Here is a 17,707-nt window from a genome sequence, read left to right as displayed (position 1 = left end):
AAAATATTATCGCGAGTTTCGCTATTTGTATTGTGTAATAAATAATTGTAATAATGCGAGAAATCTTTCAATTAATATTGTTTAAATATCAAACATTTCCCAGAATATCAATGGTACCTTTGACCCTATTAAAGATAACAATTCCTCTTGAGAACAGAGTTGCGAAGTGATTTAGTTGAGTGAAACTCCCTTCGCTACGAAGAAACTTTATTCTATTAAATGCAATATTAACTTATATTGAATCCTGTTTCAGCCAAGTTGAACAGGCAATTTCGTTCAAGTAACCTCTTACCTTTACAATACTGAGATGAATAAAATTAATTATTAGCTTAATAACATTTTGATGGAGAAATATTAATAAAATTTTGATGTTAATAGAATGAAGATTCGAAGTTCTTTTGTTGTTAATGACCGTTACAAGTCATAAAATTTAATTTTTTGTTAAAAATAATAATAACTTATTTATTGCAAGAATATGGTACAAAAATGTGTAAGGTACAATCGTAAGTTAATATACAACAAGTATAATATTAGGTGTCAAAACTGTAAATCTTTAAAATAATAATAAGGACAACCGATACATATACGAAGCATATTTATAATTTCTTAATTAAATTAAAATAAAATATATTATATAAGTACATCATTATTTCTCAGGTCTCAAGAAAGCAGTAATATTCTCGACAACTTGTTATCTCGGATGGAACAATACGCGAACAACTTAGAGACATTAGTTAGCGAACGAACACAGGATTATTTGGAGGAAAAGAAGAAATGTGAAGAACTATTGTACCAGTTGTTACCAAAGTAAGTTGAATTAACAATACTTATGTTTTACATAGCTGTGAAGTTACAATATTTATAAACGCTTCGCTTTGAGAACTTTAACAATAGATGTACCTACGAGTATATGTATACTTATTATAATTTACTATTTTCTTTTAGAATGTTTCCGTTTACGGGACTAAGATGATTTTAACATAAACCGTAGAAGTTAAAAATCTAATTCTCTAACGCCCGAACCCAATAATCAATCCACATTCTCAGATTGAAAACAATCTGGATTTTTTGGATTAAGATTACTATTTCAGATGGTATGGATTATGGATTGAGATAGGTTATGTTCGGGCGTAAAACATCAGTTTGCTTGATTGAGATTGGTCAAACGGTTGACCAATCACCATCAAGTGATCCATCGTTAGTTTGAATTTAAAAAGTATACCCCGGTTTGTATCGTAGTACACACCTTAATTGAGGTTACATTTTAACTGACTTCAAAAAAGAGGTTATAAGTTCGACCTATAGCGAAGCACCACTCACGCGAGTAATACATATAATAAATAAATTTTCTGTTAAGGTAGACCTATTTGTTTGTGCACTGGCTGAGTTCACAAGAGTTGCTTCCTATATTATTAGTTATAAGATTTTGGTATATAAATATATTTTTTTAAATGTTTTTTATCTAGGTTAATTGGTGTGGGTATAAATGTTGTGTCGTTCTATCGAATTAGTAATTACTGTAAAGATAGAATAATGATATGAAATAAAAATAAAATATATGTATTCTTGGAATTTGATAGTATTTGAGTACATATCTATTTCCTTTTAAGACGTCCAAGCACGAATGCTAAATTTCGGAAGAGTTTGTCCACAATTTTTTCGAAAAGTTACCAAAATATAGGTAATTATGTATTTTTAGATCCGTGGCATCTCAACTTATCAACGGTCAGTCAGTGGTAGCGGAGACGTTTGAGCAAGTCACCATATACTTCTCCGACATAGTTGGGTTCACGTCTTTGTCTGCTTCTTCAACTCCAATGCAAGTGGTTGATCTACTGAACGATCTATACACCTGTTTTGACTCTATAGTTGAGAACTACGACGTGTACAAGGTGGGGTTTTTTGTTTAATACAAATTTTCTTATATTAAAAATAGCAGGCGCAACAGTCAGTAAAATACTTCAAGTCTTTCATTTTTCAAAGAAATTTAATTATCTACATAAAGACAAAATTAATTTTCAATTCAATTTTTTAAATAGAATTAGGGCGATAAACAAATATTAATATCTAGATGAAGGACGGTAACTTAATATAACAAACCAAATATAGGGCGGTATATATGTCTTCTGTCTTATAAAGTTTATACACGAACAACTTATAAAACAATCAGCATATAAATTAGTTAAGGTTCGAATTAACTCAAGGTGGAATTAATGCAAATATATGTCCTATTATCACATAATAGCACCTACAATATGAAGTACGTGTTGTGTTTCTAGAATTTAGCGCTTGTAGAGCTGTTATTTATAATTATTGTTTTAGAGCAGTGTTGGCCTAGAGGCTCTAGCGTGCGACTATCATCCTTGAGGTCGTAGGTTCGATCCCCGGTTGTGCACCAATGGACTTTCTTTATATGTGCGCATTTAACAATCGCTCGAACGGTGAAGGAAAACATCGACGGCCTGCGTCAGGCACAGAAGGCTATATATAATACTTGCCTATTAGATTAACAAATGATCATGAAATAGATACATTAATCTGAGGCCCAGACCTAAAAAGATTTTGCCATTGATTTTATTTTTTAGAGGTTATATCTGTAAAATTTTCTCTAGGTGGAAACTATTGGGGATGCTTACATGGTAGTATCGGGTTTACCTGAGCGAAATGGAACAAGGCATGCGTGTGAAGTCGCGAGGATGGCGCTTGCTTTGCTAGACGCTGTGAGGCGCTTTAGAATTCGGCACCGGCCGCAGGATCAGCTGAAGCTTAGGATTGGATTGCATTCTGGTAAGGAAACAACTTGAACTTATGACCTAAGAGATAGCGATGTGAAATATTAGAATTTTATTTTATTCCTAAGCTTAGTGATTGTATGAAAATTTATTATATTTACAGTTGAAATCATTTTGACTTTACGTAAAATTTATATAAATTGCATTTTCTAGTATTTGTATTGCTCGTTCAGATGTAGGTGCATTTCATATATTCGCTTTCTTCTTTTTATTTTACTATTTCTTATAAATAAAGTAAGAGTTCAAAAACACCAAATAACCACTAAGGAGCGCTTGGTGCCTGAAATATGAGTGATAATGATAAGATTATTAGGTTAATGAGTGAAAAAGCTCCATGAAAACAAATAAAAGTATACAATTGAACTTTATGAAATAAATGTAATGCGTGTGTGTGAAAGGCTCAAACAGTAAAAAAATTTTTTTGGCAAATTCTCTGAATCTGGCCTTACGTAATCACTTGGCCTATACAAGTATTTGCAAAATATATTCGTTGTTATTCTGCATTCACGTAATAGAAATTCGTGACTCCTGTTTATGTAACATATAGGTATTCTAGATAGCTCAAAAAAGTATAGTAATGAAATGAAAAAATGGAAAAATGCACAAAACTTTGTTTAAAAATACGGTACCCCTTTAACACTATGCTGATTTTATGTATGGCGTTATATCATCAATCTTTGCATATGCGCATGTTAAGGTGATGCTAATATGTCTATGCATAATAATGTTTCCTCAGTCCTTTGGCCATTTTCATATGCCTTTTTAAATTTAAAGTTTTTTTTACCTTTCTCAGTTTTGTGTTCAACGTTGTTTAGTAGTACCAGTTACCAAGGTAACACTCAAAATGTTTAGAAAATGAAAAACGGCTTAACGTAGAAAGTTGCCAATACTTTTATTGTTTTCGAAGTACTCTCCGTTCCTCTCTACACATCGTCGCATCGTACAACCACTGAGAAAACCACTGTTATCTTCAGTAGTCGCTGTTAAAGGACGTCCCTCACACGGATCATCATTGAGTTTGCTACGTCCACGCTTAAACTCGTTAAACCAATTGTAAATAGTGCCACGAGATGGGGCTTAATTAAGAAATGATAATCGCAGCCTATCATAGCTTTGTTGTTGAGTAAGCCCACAACGAAAGTCATAATAAATCATTGACCGATAATTTTATCGCGTTAGGTTCATTTTCACGTGTAACAAGAGTTTTAGATTTGCCGCCAATTCACAAAAACAAATGACAAATGAATGCAATATACTACATTAGGTTACCAAAGAGTTCTAAAATTGAAATCCAAAAAAGTTTTCATTAGCAATGTTTCTAACTGGCCACTTCTAAACATTTTCAGTGGTACCTACGTATCTACGTAGTACATCTGGAATATCTTTCATTCCCTTTTGTATAAGGTTAAGTTAGCTTAGTCAGTTATAAGTTAGCCGTAATAAAAACGCTCCGCTTTAGCATTTTACTTTATTACTACGCACTTCTTTGCTGACAAATTGTCTTTATAGAAACTGTATACTTAAAATACTTTGATAGTTTTGGAATGCACTATATATCACACCCATATGTCAAATCTAATATGTTTTTGACGTACGAAAGTGATATTTAGCGGTAGGACTAAGGAACTAGCTAAGAAATTTAAGGCAATACTTGCTAAAAAGCTCCGGTGACATTAATTAATGATTTATAATTATGTTTAGGTCCGTGCGTAGCTGGTGTCGTAGGCCTGAAGATGCCTCGCTACTGCTTATTCGGGGACACCGTAAACACAGCTTCTAGAATGGAGTCAAATGGTGAAGCGTTAAAGATACACGTGTCTCCCACAACCAAAGCTTTGTTGGACACATTTGGCACTTTTAAATTAGAGTGCAGAGGAGAAGTTGCTATGAAGGTAAGAGTTTTGTTAAAACATATTGTTTCCTTGTTAAGATATCTTCAAACATATCAAATATAAGATCTTTTATTCACCAATAGCGAATATATTATTAATGATGGATGAATGATACAGAAAAAGCAAAAAATCTTATACATTACATAAACTCTCTATGGTGAATACAAATATTACCTAACCTTGTGAAATAAAATAATGAATGTGTGAATGAATGAATCAAAAAGGAACCAATATATGTTACTAAGCTAAGAAAATCTTAAAGTTCAGGTTTTTAAAAAAGACGTCTTTTTTCATTTCCCTATTCTAAAATTATTCTCAAAACGGACTTACAAAGCTAAAAATAAATATTTTGCTTTCTTTTAAGAAATGAACGTTTAAAAAAATATAAAAACGTATACGAGCACGCTAGTGACGCTTACATTAGCCATTTGAATTTTAAATCCAATCGTATTTGTCGTAAGTGGGTCCACAATTCTCGTTGCCACGTAGGAACGTATAACGAATATAGGAATATTTATTTATTTTCAGTATATAGCAATACAATAGTATTTTTTTTCTTACAACATTTTTCCGACTTACTATTGTATAATGGCTTTTTCGAAGCTTTCGATTTCGAAATAAGTTGTTCTTTGCGGTATTTTATTATAATCTTAAAACAAACTTTGAAATAAATCAGTTTGTATACACAAATATATACATAAATAATTTGACCGACATGCACTAAAAACAATTAAGTAATAATGTTTTTATTAGTTTTTATAACCTTGTATTGGTACCTTGATTGCCTAAGGGAATTGGTATATAAAATGTTAGTTTATTAAAATATAATGGGTATTAAAATCGTACATGAATTTTATAAGCGAGTATTCATCACGCAAGTTTTCAGTTTTTCATGAGATACATGAGTTAGTTAAAACTATCTGGTTGCTAAACCCTTACTTAAACTGAATGATATAAACCTCCATCTGTTTTTTGAATTCAGTTAATAACTACCGAGAATCAAAAAACCTAGTTTATATTGTCATAAATTCACGATAGTATATTTTTTTTGCTAATATGTCAAATGTCATTCACGATAACGATTTTAACTTTTAATAAAGTAATCAAAGCAAGTTTAAAGGCAGTACCTAATGTAGACACAATACTATTTCGTCGCCGTTCCAGAATTTATCAAAATACATATCTCTTATGCTTAAAGTAAAATTTATGGTAATTTGCGTTCGGTATATGTCTGTTGCTCGGCGTAATTGTTTTTTGACTTTCCATTACCATAAAAAATACGACGCGAGAAAATAAATCGAGAAGCTTTTGAGACTTTAATAAATCATATTTTTTTGACATTTAAGAAATAGAAGTTTAGAAAATTATTTATAAGAAATTGTACTTTATCTAGTATCAAACAGCGTGTTATGTATTTATATGGATTTTTTATTTTTAGGGCAAGGGAGTTCTAGTCACATACTGGTTATTGGGCGAAATCTACGACCCAAATCAACCGAATCATAACCCACCAAAAGACAAACCTTTAGTCAAACTGCAAACGCAATCAAACAACAGTAGCTCACTGTCCCGCTTAACACCATTTAAGCATCGGTTGGAGCACAGTTCCAGGTCATCAAGCAGACGAGGTTCTGGAATATTCCAGCAAAAACCAGATCTCACCAGATTGGAAAAGGAAGCTCAACCATTACTCCAAGTCGTAAAAATGCAAAGGCAACTCTCAGATCCAACAGACCCCGTTACAAATGGTGATCATACCGATGATGATAAATTAAGCGTCACAAATTCCATTTCACTCAACGTGAATTCATTAAACCATAACTCGTTGAATCAGAACAGCCAACCAAAAGTCAAATTGAAGGATGCTCCGATAAATCCAATAAATCATTTATCGAATAAAATAGGTAATAATAATTGGATACCGAAATTGGGGACAGCGAATTCGTTTGATAATGGTACGAGGAAGGGAAATCAGTCTCTGAAAGATTATAGCAGCGTTCCTCTGTTGTCCAAATCGGATAAGCTTAATGATTCCATCGTTTGAAAGGGTTTTTTAGTCATTGAACGAATATCGATTCTAATTATGCCTCAAACTAATATGGATGTGTATGAACAAAAGTATTTTTAGCCTTTTTGTAACAATTTTGTGATATCATTGATAGATTATTTCAATACCTCTGATTTGTAATAATATTCTGTGGATATATGTGGCAAAAATGGTATGTAATCATTCTAACTTTTTACGTTCCAACCGGGGAAGATAGTTACATTAAAAAGGAACACAAAAAGCCGAAATGAGTGTATTTTTGTTTTAAGTAAAAGAAAATAATCAGACAAAAAACACTGGTGTTGCTCATTTCCGGGAATTTTCTTTGCCAAAATGGCCTAAAGATAATTCCTATAACGCTAAAATTAAGAGATATGTAAATATAAGGTTTTATTTTCGAACTGGTGTACTGTCTTAACTTATTACAAAAGAAAATTGTAAATATTATTTTAGAATTATATTTTCAAAGTGTCAATAATTGTGATTTCCATGACAAATTTCTGAAAACCGCTTAATAGGTTAAGTAGTAAAAGGTTGTCTAGCGCGTAATTGTTGTAGAAAAATATCAATGTTATGATTTTATTCAAATTATTCGATTTTGTTGCACTTTGAGATGTTTACTTTAATGAAGTTTATAAATTGTAGTTTTAAACAAGTTTCATTAGTTGATAAACAAATTTAATTTATAAATAATAGCACGGGAGATTGCTACCTAACCAATAAATATTTAAAGATGATTTAGGGATTTAAATAAATGGTTGAACTTTCATTTAAAAAGTACTTAATGTAACCAGAGTTATTTATTATAAACTTCAATGTGATCTTATTGTTGATAAATGTTTTAAACTTTATTAAATAGAGCGAGAGTGAGATAGACGATGTTTTATTACCCTTGAATAAAATGCTTTGATCTTACCCCACAAAGCCCGGATTTTAAACTAAAAATACTATTCGTCATAATGGGATATAAATATTCCTATGGAAAACTCTAGTAGCCCATTTGTTAAGTTTAATACAATAAAACGACGACCTTTAAATTCTAATACTAATTGCGTTTCCAATTTCAATATTGAGCTATTGTATTATTGATTTCGTTAATTATTATTATTATAACTTACTATATAATAGTAGCTGTACAATTAGACTATACAATATTAATTATTAAATGGCCGCACTTTGTAAGCACAATAATTTGTAGTATTCATTCTTCAATACACACGATAACGTTTAATTAAAATGGAAATTAACTCAATTATCATTCAGTTAACTTGATTAATTGCAGAACTTAATTATGTGTCATTTATTCACAGATATTGATTTGGGATCAAATGAGAGTTTATTATAATTATATAATTTAAAAGGCCGGCAACGCACTTGCGAGCCTTCTGGCAATCTGAGTATCCATGGGCGGCGGTATCGTATTTCCGTATATGGGCGGTGTCATATTTTCAACGCGTACTTTAAAAATAAACGTTTTTTTTTTTTTAAGACAATTCACACCAATTGACCTAGTCCCATGCTAAGCTGGTGAAACTTGTGTTATGGGTACTAGGCAACGGATATAAATACATATTATAGATAGATAGACATATAAATACATATTTAAACACCCAAGACCTAAGGCACAACACCAAATGCTCATCACATCGATGTTCGTCTCAGCCGGGGATCGAACCCGGGACACATGGAGTCGCAGTCAGGGGTACTAACCACTAGACCAATGAGTCGTCCAAAAAACGTTGGATCTACTATATGTGTAAAAGTAATCTATTTATCTTAAATATATGTGAAATTGGCATAATTAAACATCTAGTAAAACCATGTTAACATAATGATAACGTAAATAACATACATTTTATTGGTAGAATGTCAAGAAGCATAGTGGATAAACTTCCGTGGCGCATCGGTAATTAGGAAAGATATATAGCATAGAGTAGACTTAATATATTATTACACATTTACGAATACGAAATTTGTTAAGTGTAATTTCAAAATCACTCAGCAGTTATCGTTACAAAGGGCCTTGAGAAATCTGAATTGGCAAAGTTTCTACACAACTTTCTAAGGAAAAATAAATGACATGTGTAAGCTTGATGCTGAGCTGTAAAAACTTATATCATAACGCGAAATTTCACGTCATGCGTGACGTAAATCAGAAGCTAAAATACATCACATTGGGGCACGAATTCGTGTGTTTTCAGTTAGTTGTTTAGATTGATTTCACGAAAAAAGATCATGATATATTATGTAGCTATAATGTTAAAACGTCATTAAAAATGCCGCTATTAATATTAAATTAAGTATTGATAAATAAACTCTAAGGAAACCTGGGGATTTCCTTCTTCTTTTTTTTTGTCAAAAAAAAGGATTGAACGCCTAATTGGACGATTGCAAAGGATTGCGCTTTCGCGGCTCCACTCGTACTTGACGCGTGGACTTGAGGATGACAGGGACAATCAAAGCACTCTTTTAACAGAGGATTCAGGGCTGTTACAAAGCCCGACCTATAGAACGGGGTCGGGCATACCCGGATACGGGTATACTCGTTCCGATAATGATCTCACAGTACACAACTGCATTCATCTTAATGGAGTATTGATGACATAGGGTTTATAGTCAGCTTTCTTAAACCTCGTAAGGTTCTTCTTCTTCTTATAGTGCCATCTCCTTGCGAAGGTTGGCGATCATCACGTATAATTTTGGATGCCGCTAGTTTCATGGCTAGTTTAAGTTTTTCAACCAGGACGTGCGTCTGCGGCCCGGGTTCCTTCTACCTGCCACTTTGCCATGTATGATTAGTTGAAGGAGCTCGTATTTTTTGGAGTTACGTAAAGCACGTATACACTCGTAAGGATATCGTAAAGTGAGTTACAGAATCGCAAGACTGGTACGGTTGTGATTCATAATGTTCCTGTCCCTCATCGGGACTTACTATAATAACGACAAATTACATATTGCAATTACATACCGCATTTAACATACAGATTGTTCAGAAGAGTTGTTTGGATTGATACCTGCAGCTGAGTTTCATCATCGGACGTCGAGGCAGATCGAAATTCCAACTGTAGCACCGTGCCGCGCACCACCACTATGTGGAACCAGCTGGCCACTGAAGTATTTCCGAACCAATTCGGCTTAGGATCCTGCCAGAAAAGAGCGTACCAATTCTTAAAAGGTTGGCAACGCACTCGCGAGCCTTCTGGCATTGAGAGTGTCTATGAGCGAAGGTATCACTTAACTTAATCAGGTGAGAGTCCTGTCTGTTTGCCCCCTGTTCTATAAAAAAAAGTCAATTATCGTTGTAAACTACTCATTGTTCAAATAATAGGTTTGTTGTTTCATAGGAACACTGTATAACTAAATTACGAAATATTTTTCTTTAAGCAAAAAACCTTGTTATCTAAAAAAGGCTCAGAATAATCCCCTATCGGTTCTCATGTAGCTGTCAACGACAGTTCCGATCGGATTTGATGGACACAGGGTTGTCTTTTGTGACATTTTATGATATTATATTTTCATGGCTCAGTAAATTCAGTATCGTAAGTATGAGTGGATCAAAAATAATATTCGCTTGTAAGAGACATCCATAATTGAGCAACGCGGCAAATAAATTTAGTTGCACGATAAAGGTTCTTAAAATTTTAATGTTTTCACTTTAAATTAATATTGCATACATTATCTACATAATATTTTGTAGTGAGGCATGTTTTATTGAAATTATATTATTGGTAATACATATATGGATGGATGGCTTTTGTCAATGCCTAGTCGTTTTCGGGCCTAAGAACTGTCAGTTCACTTACATACCCCATTGTACAATGTCCCATTCACGTACAAAACCAATATTAATATTCGTAAAATCGTACATCTCATACCAGAAGGCCCGCAAGTGCGTTTTTTTAAAAGGACCCTAAATCGTATCGAATACATAGATAGCTTCACATAGTGGTAGGGTGCGGCAAAGACTGCCTTAAGAAACGCTCAGTTGTGGAACGACGGGCATCGAGGTAATACGGATGGTATTTTGCATTCTGCCTTGACGTCCGATGATGATACTCAGCTCCAGGTATTAATCCGAACCACTGAACACTCTCCATGGTAAATGCGGTGGAAGATGCAGAGAGACCCCACATCTCTACGCATCGCCAATGTATCAAGCTGCTCAAACGTCATTCGATATGTCAACTTAAGGCTTTTTTGTCTTCGAGAAGCGGCAAAGGGTGTATAGAGTCCAATGCAATACTCACTAAGTTGTAGGTTATACATTGCTTAGGAAATTTAAAATGCTCGCACTGTACGATCGGAGATTTCTAGCCTGCGTTATATTCTTACACAAACTGTTAAATGGTCAAATACAGAATTGTAACCAAGTGGTTACTGGTTATTCCGTATTTGACAGAATATTAACATTGTCATCCCTTATTCATTCCCAAGGTCAACAGAATCTTCTAAATTCCACTGGAAAAACTAAGCTAGGAGTGCAGACGCCTATAATTAAACGGAATTAACGCTACTTATAGAGCTGATGTTGGTAGGTTGATCAATTTAAAAAAAACCTAGTTAAGCACCTATCAGGTACCTAATCCGCATTAGATGTATTAAAAATTACTAAAGACTAAAATATTTAATTTAATTTTTTTTCTCTAAGTCTAATCTTTGTACATAAAATCAAAGCTCTGTTTCGTGAAGTTTAGAACGAATCTACTGATTCGGTTTAAGAATCAGTGGAATGAAAAATTGCTACAATTAAGCGATAAACTTAAAGTTCGCTCGTTTGGAAGTTCGAGCTTTTCACTCAGTGGCGTGAAGAAGTCTGTATAGATATAAAATACAAAATTCGAATTTAGCTATATCTTGACAAGTCCGGTTTACCATTAATAGTAATTTACTTGATCTGTATTTATTTCTCTTTTAAAAGTTACTACATAACACCCTAAGTAACTTCTCATTGCTCATATTTTCTTTAATAATTTTCTACGCACAACCCTATAAACCTTTATAGTGATATCTAGAAGTTATACGAAACCTGACGTGAAATTTACGAGTATATAGTGTGAATTTACCTTATAGTTAGGAAAGTCCGATGTTTTCCGGAAGTCTATCTGAAACTATTTGGCCGGGTGGCTTGTTTGGTCACAAAATAATGTTATGTGAGGCGCTATATTTTTTGGATTTTAATTTTTAAACAGTTGCAATTTTTATATAAAATGCGCAAAATAAAAGCCAAATTTATATACTTAAATAAAAGTAATTAAAATGTAGCATTTTCTTAAACATTGCATATGCTTATGTTATGCTTGCATTCAAATGGTATCAAATAAATATAAATAATTTATCATTATTATATTAAATCTTTTATCGGACTGAAAATATCCCATTAACTTTATTTATTTTTTATAATTTTAAGGTGAAGAAAAAACTTTTTAACCGGATTAAAGTTATGTATTATTATAAATTTACAACTATTTAAGATAATTTTAAATTTATCCGACGTTTCGCGTGCTTTACAGCGTGCGTGGTCACGGTGACTAAAGACAAAAGGTGTTGGATGTCAAAAAGTATCACAGCTGTAGAGAAAGTTGCATTATCTGTATTTATTTCCCCGGAGTTGGTATCGACTAAAAGATGGAGGGTTTTGGAAAAAATGGCTCACGGTGTCCTCTATTTTCGCGGATTGCTTTTCTTGAGATTTTAATTTGTAAACTTACATAACTTTAATCCGGTTAAAAAGTTTTTTCTTTAAATGTGTAAAGGTTATGTCAATCAAAGACAATACTATCTTAAATTGAAGTTTAAGTTGGTTATACGTAGTTAACCCACAACTAGACGGCAAATTACTTTAAACAAATAACTTCTGACGTTTAATGTCAAAGTCGTTCTATTTGACCAAACTAGTGTAAGGGATCAGTTTTACAATCCAAATACGGGTAATTGCTATGAGTCATGGTAAATATTGTCTTTATCTAGCGGTGCTTTTAAGTAAATAGTATAACTCTAACCTTTATGGGTTTTCGCATTACATTACTGCATTACGGATTCTTACGGATGATAGTCGAGAGGATGGAGTGCCCCTATTTACGACACTGCTCCGACATTTCCGCAGGACTTTGTACCTGATAGTTTTTTTTTAGATACTTTTTTCTTATTTTTACTAATTCTACTAACATAGATCTTAAGAAACTATTGTTACTAACTTACTAATCAATCAATGGACTGTATTTGTCTGATTAATAAAATTATTATTGTTATTATTATTACTACATTACTGCATTTATCATTCATATATTTTCTGTATAGGCACGTAAAGGTATGCCTGATATACGCCGTTTGGGTGAAAGATATTTCAGTTTCGTATTCATAACGTATAAATAAACAAATTTACTTAATGGAAACTAAACATGTTCATCTACCTAAAATCGAACCGAATACGATCGCAGAAACAACTTATTTAAAAAAGTCTTTACAACAGCCTGCTTCCTGAGATACGGGAAATAATAGCAGGGATTTTGTCGCCTGCAAATTTTGTTTGATGAACTTTGATATATATAGCGGACGATGGCGGCATGAAATATATTATTAAGTTTATATTTGTCTCAAGTAAGTAACATATAGGTGTTGTTATGTGAATACAATTCTTGATATCAAATTGGTGCACAGTCTTGAGTATAAAATCCAGGTGGAGATTGTCATGAACAATCACTTTATAAACTCATGTGAACATTGAAGCTACAAACAGCATTGTATGCTACGGCGTAGCGTAGAATTTATGTGAAGTATGTATATACTGATTACTGGCATACAAGAAGTTGCCTTAGCAACAGTCTCGTTTTAAGAAATATTATAGTTTGATTAAAAATGTCTTATACAAAAGCTATGTATTTCTGTAATATTAATAAAACCTTAAATCCTGATCTATCTTTCGTATCGACTTATTAAAACTTTACATGGTAGCAGAGCGTTTAGTAAAAGAAAAAAAAAAAAAAAAAAAAAAAAAGCGAAATAAAAAAAAATGTCGATCGCAAGAATAGATCCTCTAACAAAAGAAAACTATGATACATGGGTAATACAGGCTGAAGCAGTCCTAGTAAGAAACAAATTATGGAAATACATTGAAAGTCCTTTAAGTAAGGATCCAGTGCAGCTGAAACAGAAGGTGACAGACAAGCCAGATCGGAACTAATTCTTATGATTTCTCCCTCTGAGCTTAACCAAATTAAAAAATGCCTATCTGCAAAAGCCGTTTGGAATAAACTACAAGACATTTACGCTAGCAAAGGACCTGCCCGTAAAGCTTTTTTACTGAAACAACTAATTCTAAATAAATTAGATGGACATGAGATACAAAGTCATCTAAACAAATTCATGGATATAGTTAACAAACTGGCAGACATGGACATAATTATCAATGAAGACCTTTTAACAATATTAATGCTATACAGCCTCTCGAAAGAATACGAGAACTTCAGAGTCGCTATTGAAACACGAGATGTTCTTCCTAAGCCTGAAGAGCTGAAAATTAAAATAATCGAAGAATATGAAGCTCGCCATAATCACAATAAAACCAATGACGACGAACCTGAATCCTCTATTCAAGAAGAAGCTTTATATGCATCGTGTAAAGTTTGTAAACGAAGAGGTAATATCTTTAAACACAAACATCATAAAATTTGTTCAAACTGCTGGAAGGAAAATAAAGGTAAACATGCTAAGAAATTTGATTCTTCTCATAAAAATAATTACATAATGCAGTGCCTTTTTACAAATAATAAGAAACTTAAAAACAACATATGGGTATTAGACAGTGGTTGCACGTCTCATATGACTTATCAACGAGACTTATTTAAAACAATAGATAGTACATCCAGAAAACTTAACTTTGCGACGGACGAGTACACTGCAGAGATAAAAGGTAAAGGAATAGTTTCCTTTATAACTAAAAATGGCAACAGTAAGGCAATAACGCGCTTACAAGACACCTTATACGTACCGAACCTTTGCACCAATTTACTGTCCGTAAGTAAGATGACAGATGCTGGTTGTTCTGTGCTATTTACTAACAATAAAGCAACTGTAAATAACCCTAAAAATGGAATAAAACTAACGGCATATAAACAAAAAGACGGTCTTTACTATGTGAAACCAGATCAACACGAAAGGAACTATTTGGTCACTAATGATAAGGTCACAAGTTCTCCTCCGAAGGAATCAACGACTTTATCAAGTATTAATGACTGGCATAGAAAACTGGGTCATATGAACGTAAGAGATCTGAAATATGCGCGTAGACATGAAAACTTAATTGGCTTAAATTTTGATGCATCGGAAGATTTGAATGACTGTGAAGTATGCATACAAGCAAAACTCCATCGTGAACCTGCTCCACATAATAAAACAACTCAAAGAACAACAGAATGTTTACAAATCATTCACAGCGATGTGTGTGGACCTATTCATACGCCCACCATACGCGAAAATAAATACTTTGTTACTTTTATAGATGACTACAGTCGATACTGTAGAGTTTATCTAATGAAAAATAAGAGCGAAGTACTTGAAAAATTCAAAGAGTTCAAAGAGTTAGCGGAAACACACACAGGTAACAAAATTAAGTTTTTACAATCTGACAACGGCACTGAATATGTTAATAAGCAGTTTGACACGTACTTAAAACAGTGTGGTATTCAAAGACGTCTTACCGCACCTTATACTCCACACCAAAATGGAGTTGCTGAACGTAAAAACCGTACCCTATTAGAAAAAGCAAGAGCATTGATGATAGATGCAAATGCACCATTGAAACTTTGGAGCGAGGCAGTGGCTACTTCTAATTATTTGGCAAATAGAAACATAAACAATGCCATTCAAAATCGAACACCATTCGAACGATGGGTTGGTAGAAAGCCCTGTGTAAATCATCTATATATATTTGGTAGTAAGACTTTTGTTTTGAAAAAGGGATCTAATGGTCACAAATTTGCACCTAAAGCAATTCCAGGGATGTTTGTGGGATACTCTGAAACGTCAAAAGCTTTCAGAATCTACATTCCTTCGAAAAACAAAATCATTTAAAGAAAAACGCTTTTTACCGGATTAAAGTTATGTATTATTATTATAAATTTACAACTATTTGACATAATTTTAAATTTATCCGACGTTTCGCGTGCTTTACAGCGTGCGTGGTCACGGTGACTGAAGACAAAAGATGTTGAATGTCAAAAGGTATCACAGCTGCAGAGAAAGTTGCCTTATCTGTATTTGTTTCCCCGGAGTTGGTATCGACTAAAAGATGGAGGGTTTTGGCAAAAATGGCTCACGGTGTCCTCTATTTTCGCGGATTGTTTTTCTTTTTGAGATTTTAATTTGGATATTATTGGATCCCAGGTGTTTGACAATTTTAGGCCGTCTTCTCTATTGAAATTGGGGTGTTTTTTGATTTCAATGGCTTCGCGTACCAATCTTGGGAAGGATCTTTTCTCTTTCGCAAGTACTTTCGGTTGGTCAAAGCGTATGTAGTGATTAGGCCTATCTAGTATGTGTTCACAGACTGCTGATTTTGTGTGTCGTCTATGTCTTATGTCTGCAATGTGTTCTTTGAGTCTGCTGGACATATTGCGTTTAGTTTGCCCTATGTAAGACAGGCCACAGTCGCAGTCCAGTTTGTATATACCTGCATCTTGCAATGGGGTGTTACTTTTGATTGGTCTTAGGAATTGCTGAATCTTCTTGTGCGGCTTGAAAATTGTATGAATAGAAGCTCGTTTTAGGATCCGGCTAATTCTATCTGTAACTCCCTTTACATATGGCAAGTAGGCTGGCTGGCGGGGAACTGTTTGTGTCTTGTTTTTGTTTTTGTGATGTAGCCGGGGGATGCGCAGCTTGTTTCGGTGTAGCACCTGTTTGACATGCTGTAATTCCTCCTCGAGGTGGGCATCATCACAAAGACGCTGGGCTCTCTGAAACAAACATTTACCGACAGAAAGCAGTTGTGAAGGGTGGTGGTGGGATTCACCATTGAGGTACCTATCTGTGTGGGTTGCCTTCCTGTGTATTGTGTGACCTAGTGTGCCATCTGCTTTGCGTATAATTAAAATGTCTAAAAAGGGCAGACAGTTGTTGTTTTCTTGTTCAACAGTAAATTTAATGTTCTTGTGTATTGAATTTAAATGTGCTAGAAATGCAGATATTTTGTCATTGGGGAGTACTACAAATGTGTCATCGACATATCTCTTGTACAGTCGAGGTTTAACCGGGGCATTGGCTAGAGCTCTCTCCTCAAAGTCCTCCATGAAGATGTCAGCGACTATAGGTGACACTGGAGAACCCATGGCTACTCCATCAACCTGCACATAGAACTCATCTTTCCACATTAAGTATCCTGATGTGAGACAGTGTTTTACAATATCTACATAATCTGGTGACATGTTCTGTTCCCTAAGTCTTTTTGCAATGATATCTAGGCAGTCATTTAGTGGTAAGTTTGTAAATAGTGACTCAATGTCAAAACTCACCATGGTTTCATTGTGGAGTAATTTTAGATCTCTCAATGTTTCCACAAAATGGTAAGAGTCCTTAACATGAGCACTAGTGTGCCCCCTGAGAGGGGATAATATTGACACTAAGTGTTTGGCTAATTTGTATGTGGGTGAGTCGATATGACTGACTATGGGTCTTAAAGGATTGTTGTGTTTGTGTATTTTTGGCAATCCATACATTTTTGGAGGTTTTACGCAGGCTGTTGTTAAAGATTTGACGTCTAATGACAGTGTTTCAGAATATTTAGTAAGGAGGCTAGATGTTTGTTTTATTACCTTGTTTGTGGGATCTTTATCGACTTTTTTGTAGGTATTGACATCGTTTAAGAGGAGAGCCATCTTGCTTTCGTATTCCGACGTATCCATAACAACGGTTGCATTCCCTTTGTCAGCTCGGAGTACTACCAAATCTTCGTTCGCCTTTAGCTCCGCGAGAGCCTTTGT

At 33.9% G+C, this 17,707-nt stretch overlaps 1 protein-coding gene and 1 pseudogene across 3 annotated transcripts in view; both read left to right on the top strand.

Moving 5' to 3' along the window:
• LOC125053603 (atrial natriuretic peptide receptor 1-like) overlaps positions 1-7,605 on the top strand; it is a 140,454-nt gene extending 132,849 nt beyond the window's left edge. For all 3 annotated transcript variants that reach the window (XM_047655027.1, XM_047655028.1, XM_047655026.1), the window contains 5 exons: positions 658-807; positions 1,700-1,892; positions 2,613-2,787; positions 4,494-4,684; positions 6,123-7,605. In XM_047655027.1, the coding sequence (XP_047510983.1) occupies positions 658-807; positions 1,700-1,892; positions 2,613-2,787; positions 4,494-4,684; positions 6,123-6,728 (1,315 nt within the window). In that variant the 3' untranslated portion in view covers positions 6,729-7,605. The remainder of the gene's footprint in view (positions 1-657; positions 808-1,699; positions 1,893-2,612; positions 2,788-4,493; positions 4,685-6,122) is intronic.
• A 6,554-nt stretch (positions 7,606-14,159) lies between these two features.
• Positions 14,160-17,707, top strand: part of LOC125054078 — a 40,535-nt pseudogene continuing 36,987 nt past the window's right edge.

This window comes from Pieris napi, chromosome 11 (genome assembly GCF_905475465.1).
Source record: "Pieris napi chromosome 11, ilPieNapi1.2, whole genome shotgun sequence".
NCBI lineage: Eukaryota > Metazoa > Arthropoda > Insecta > Lepidoptera > Pieridae > Pieris > Pieris napi.
Note: the sequence above shows the minus strand (reverse complement) of the source record. Positions and strands in the feature narration are given on the sequence as shown.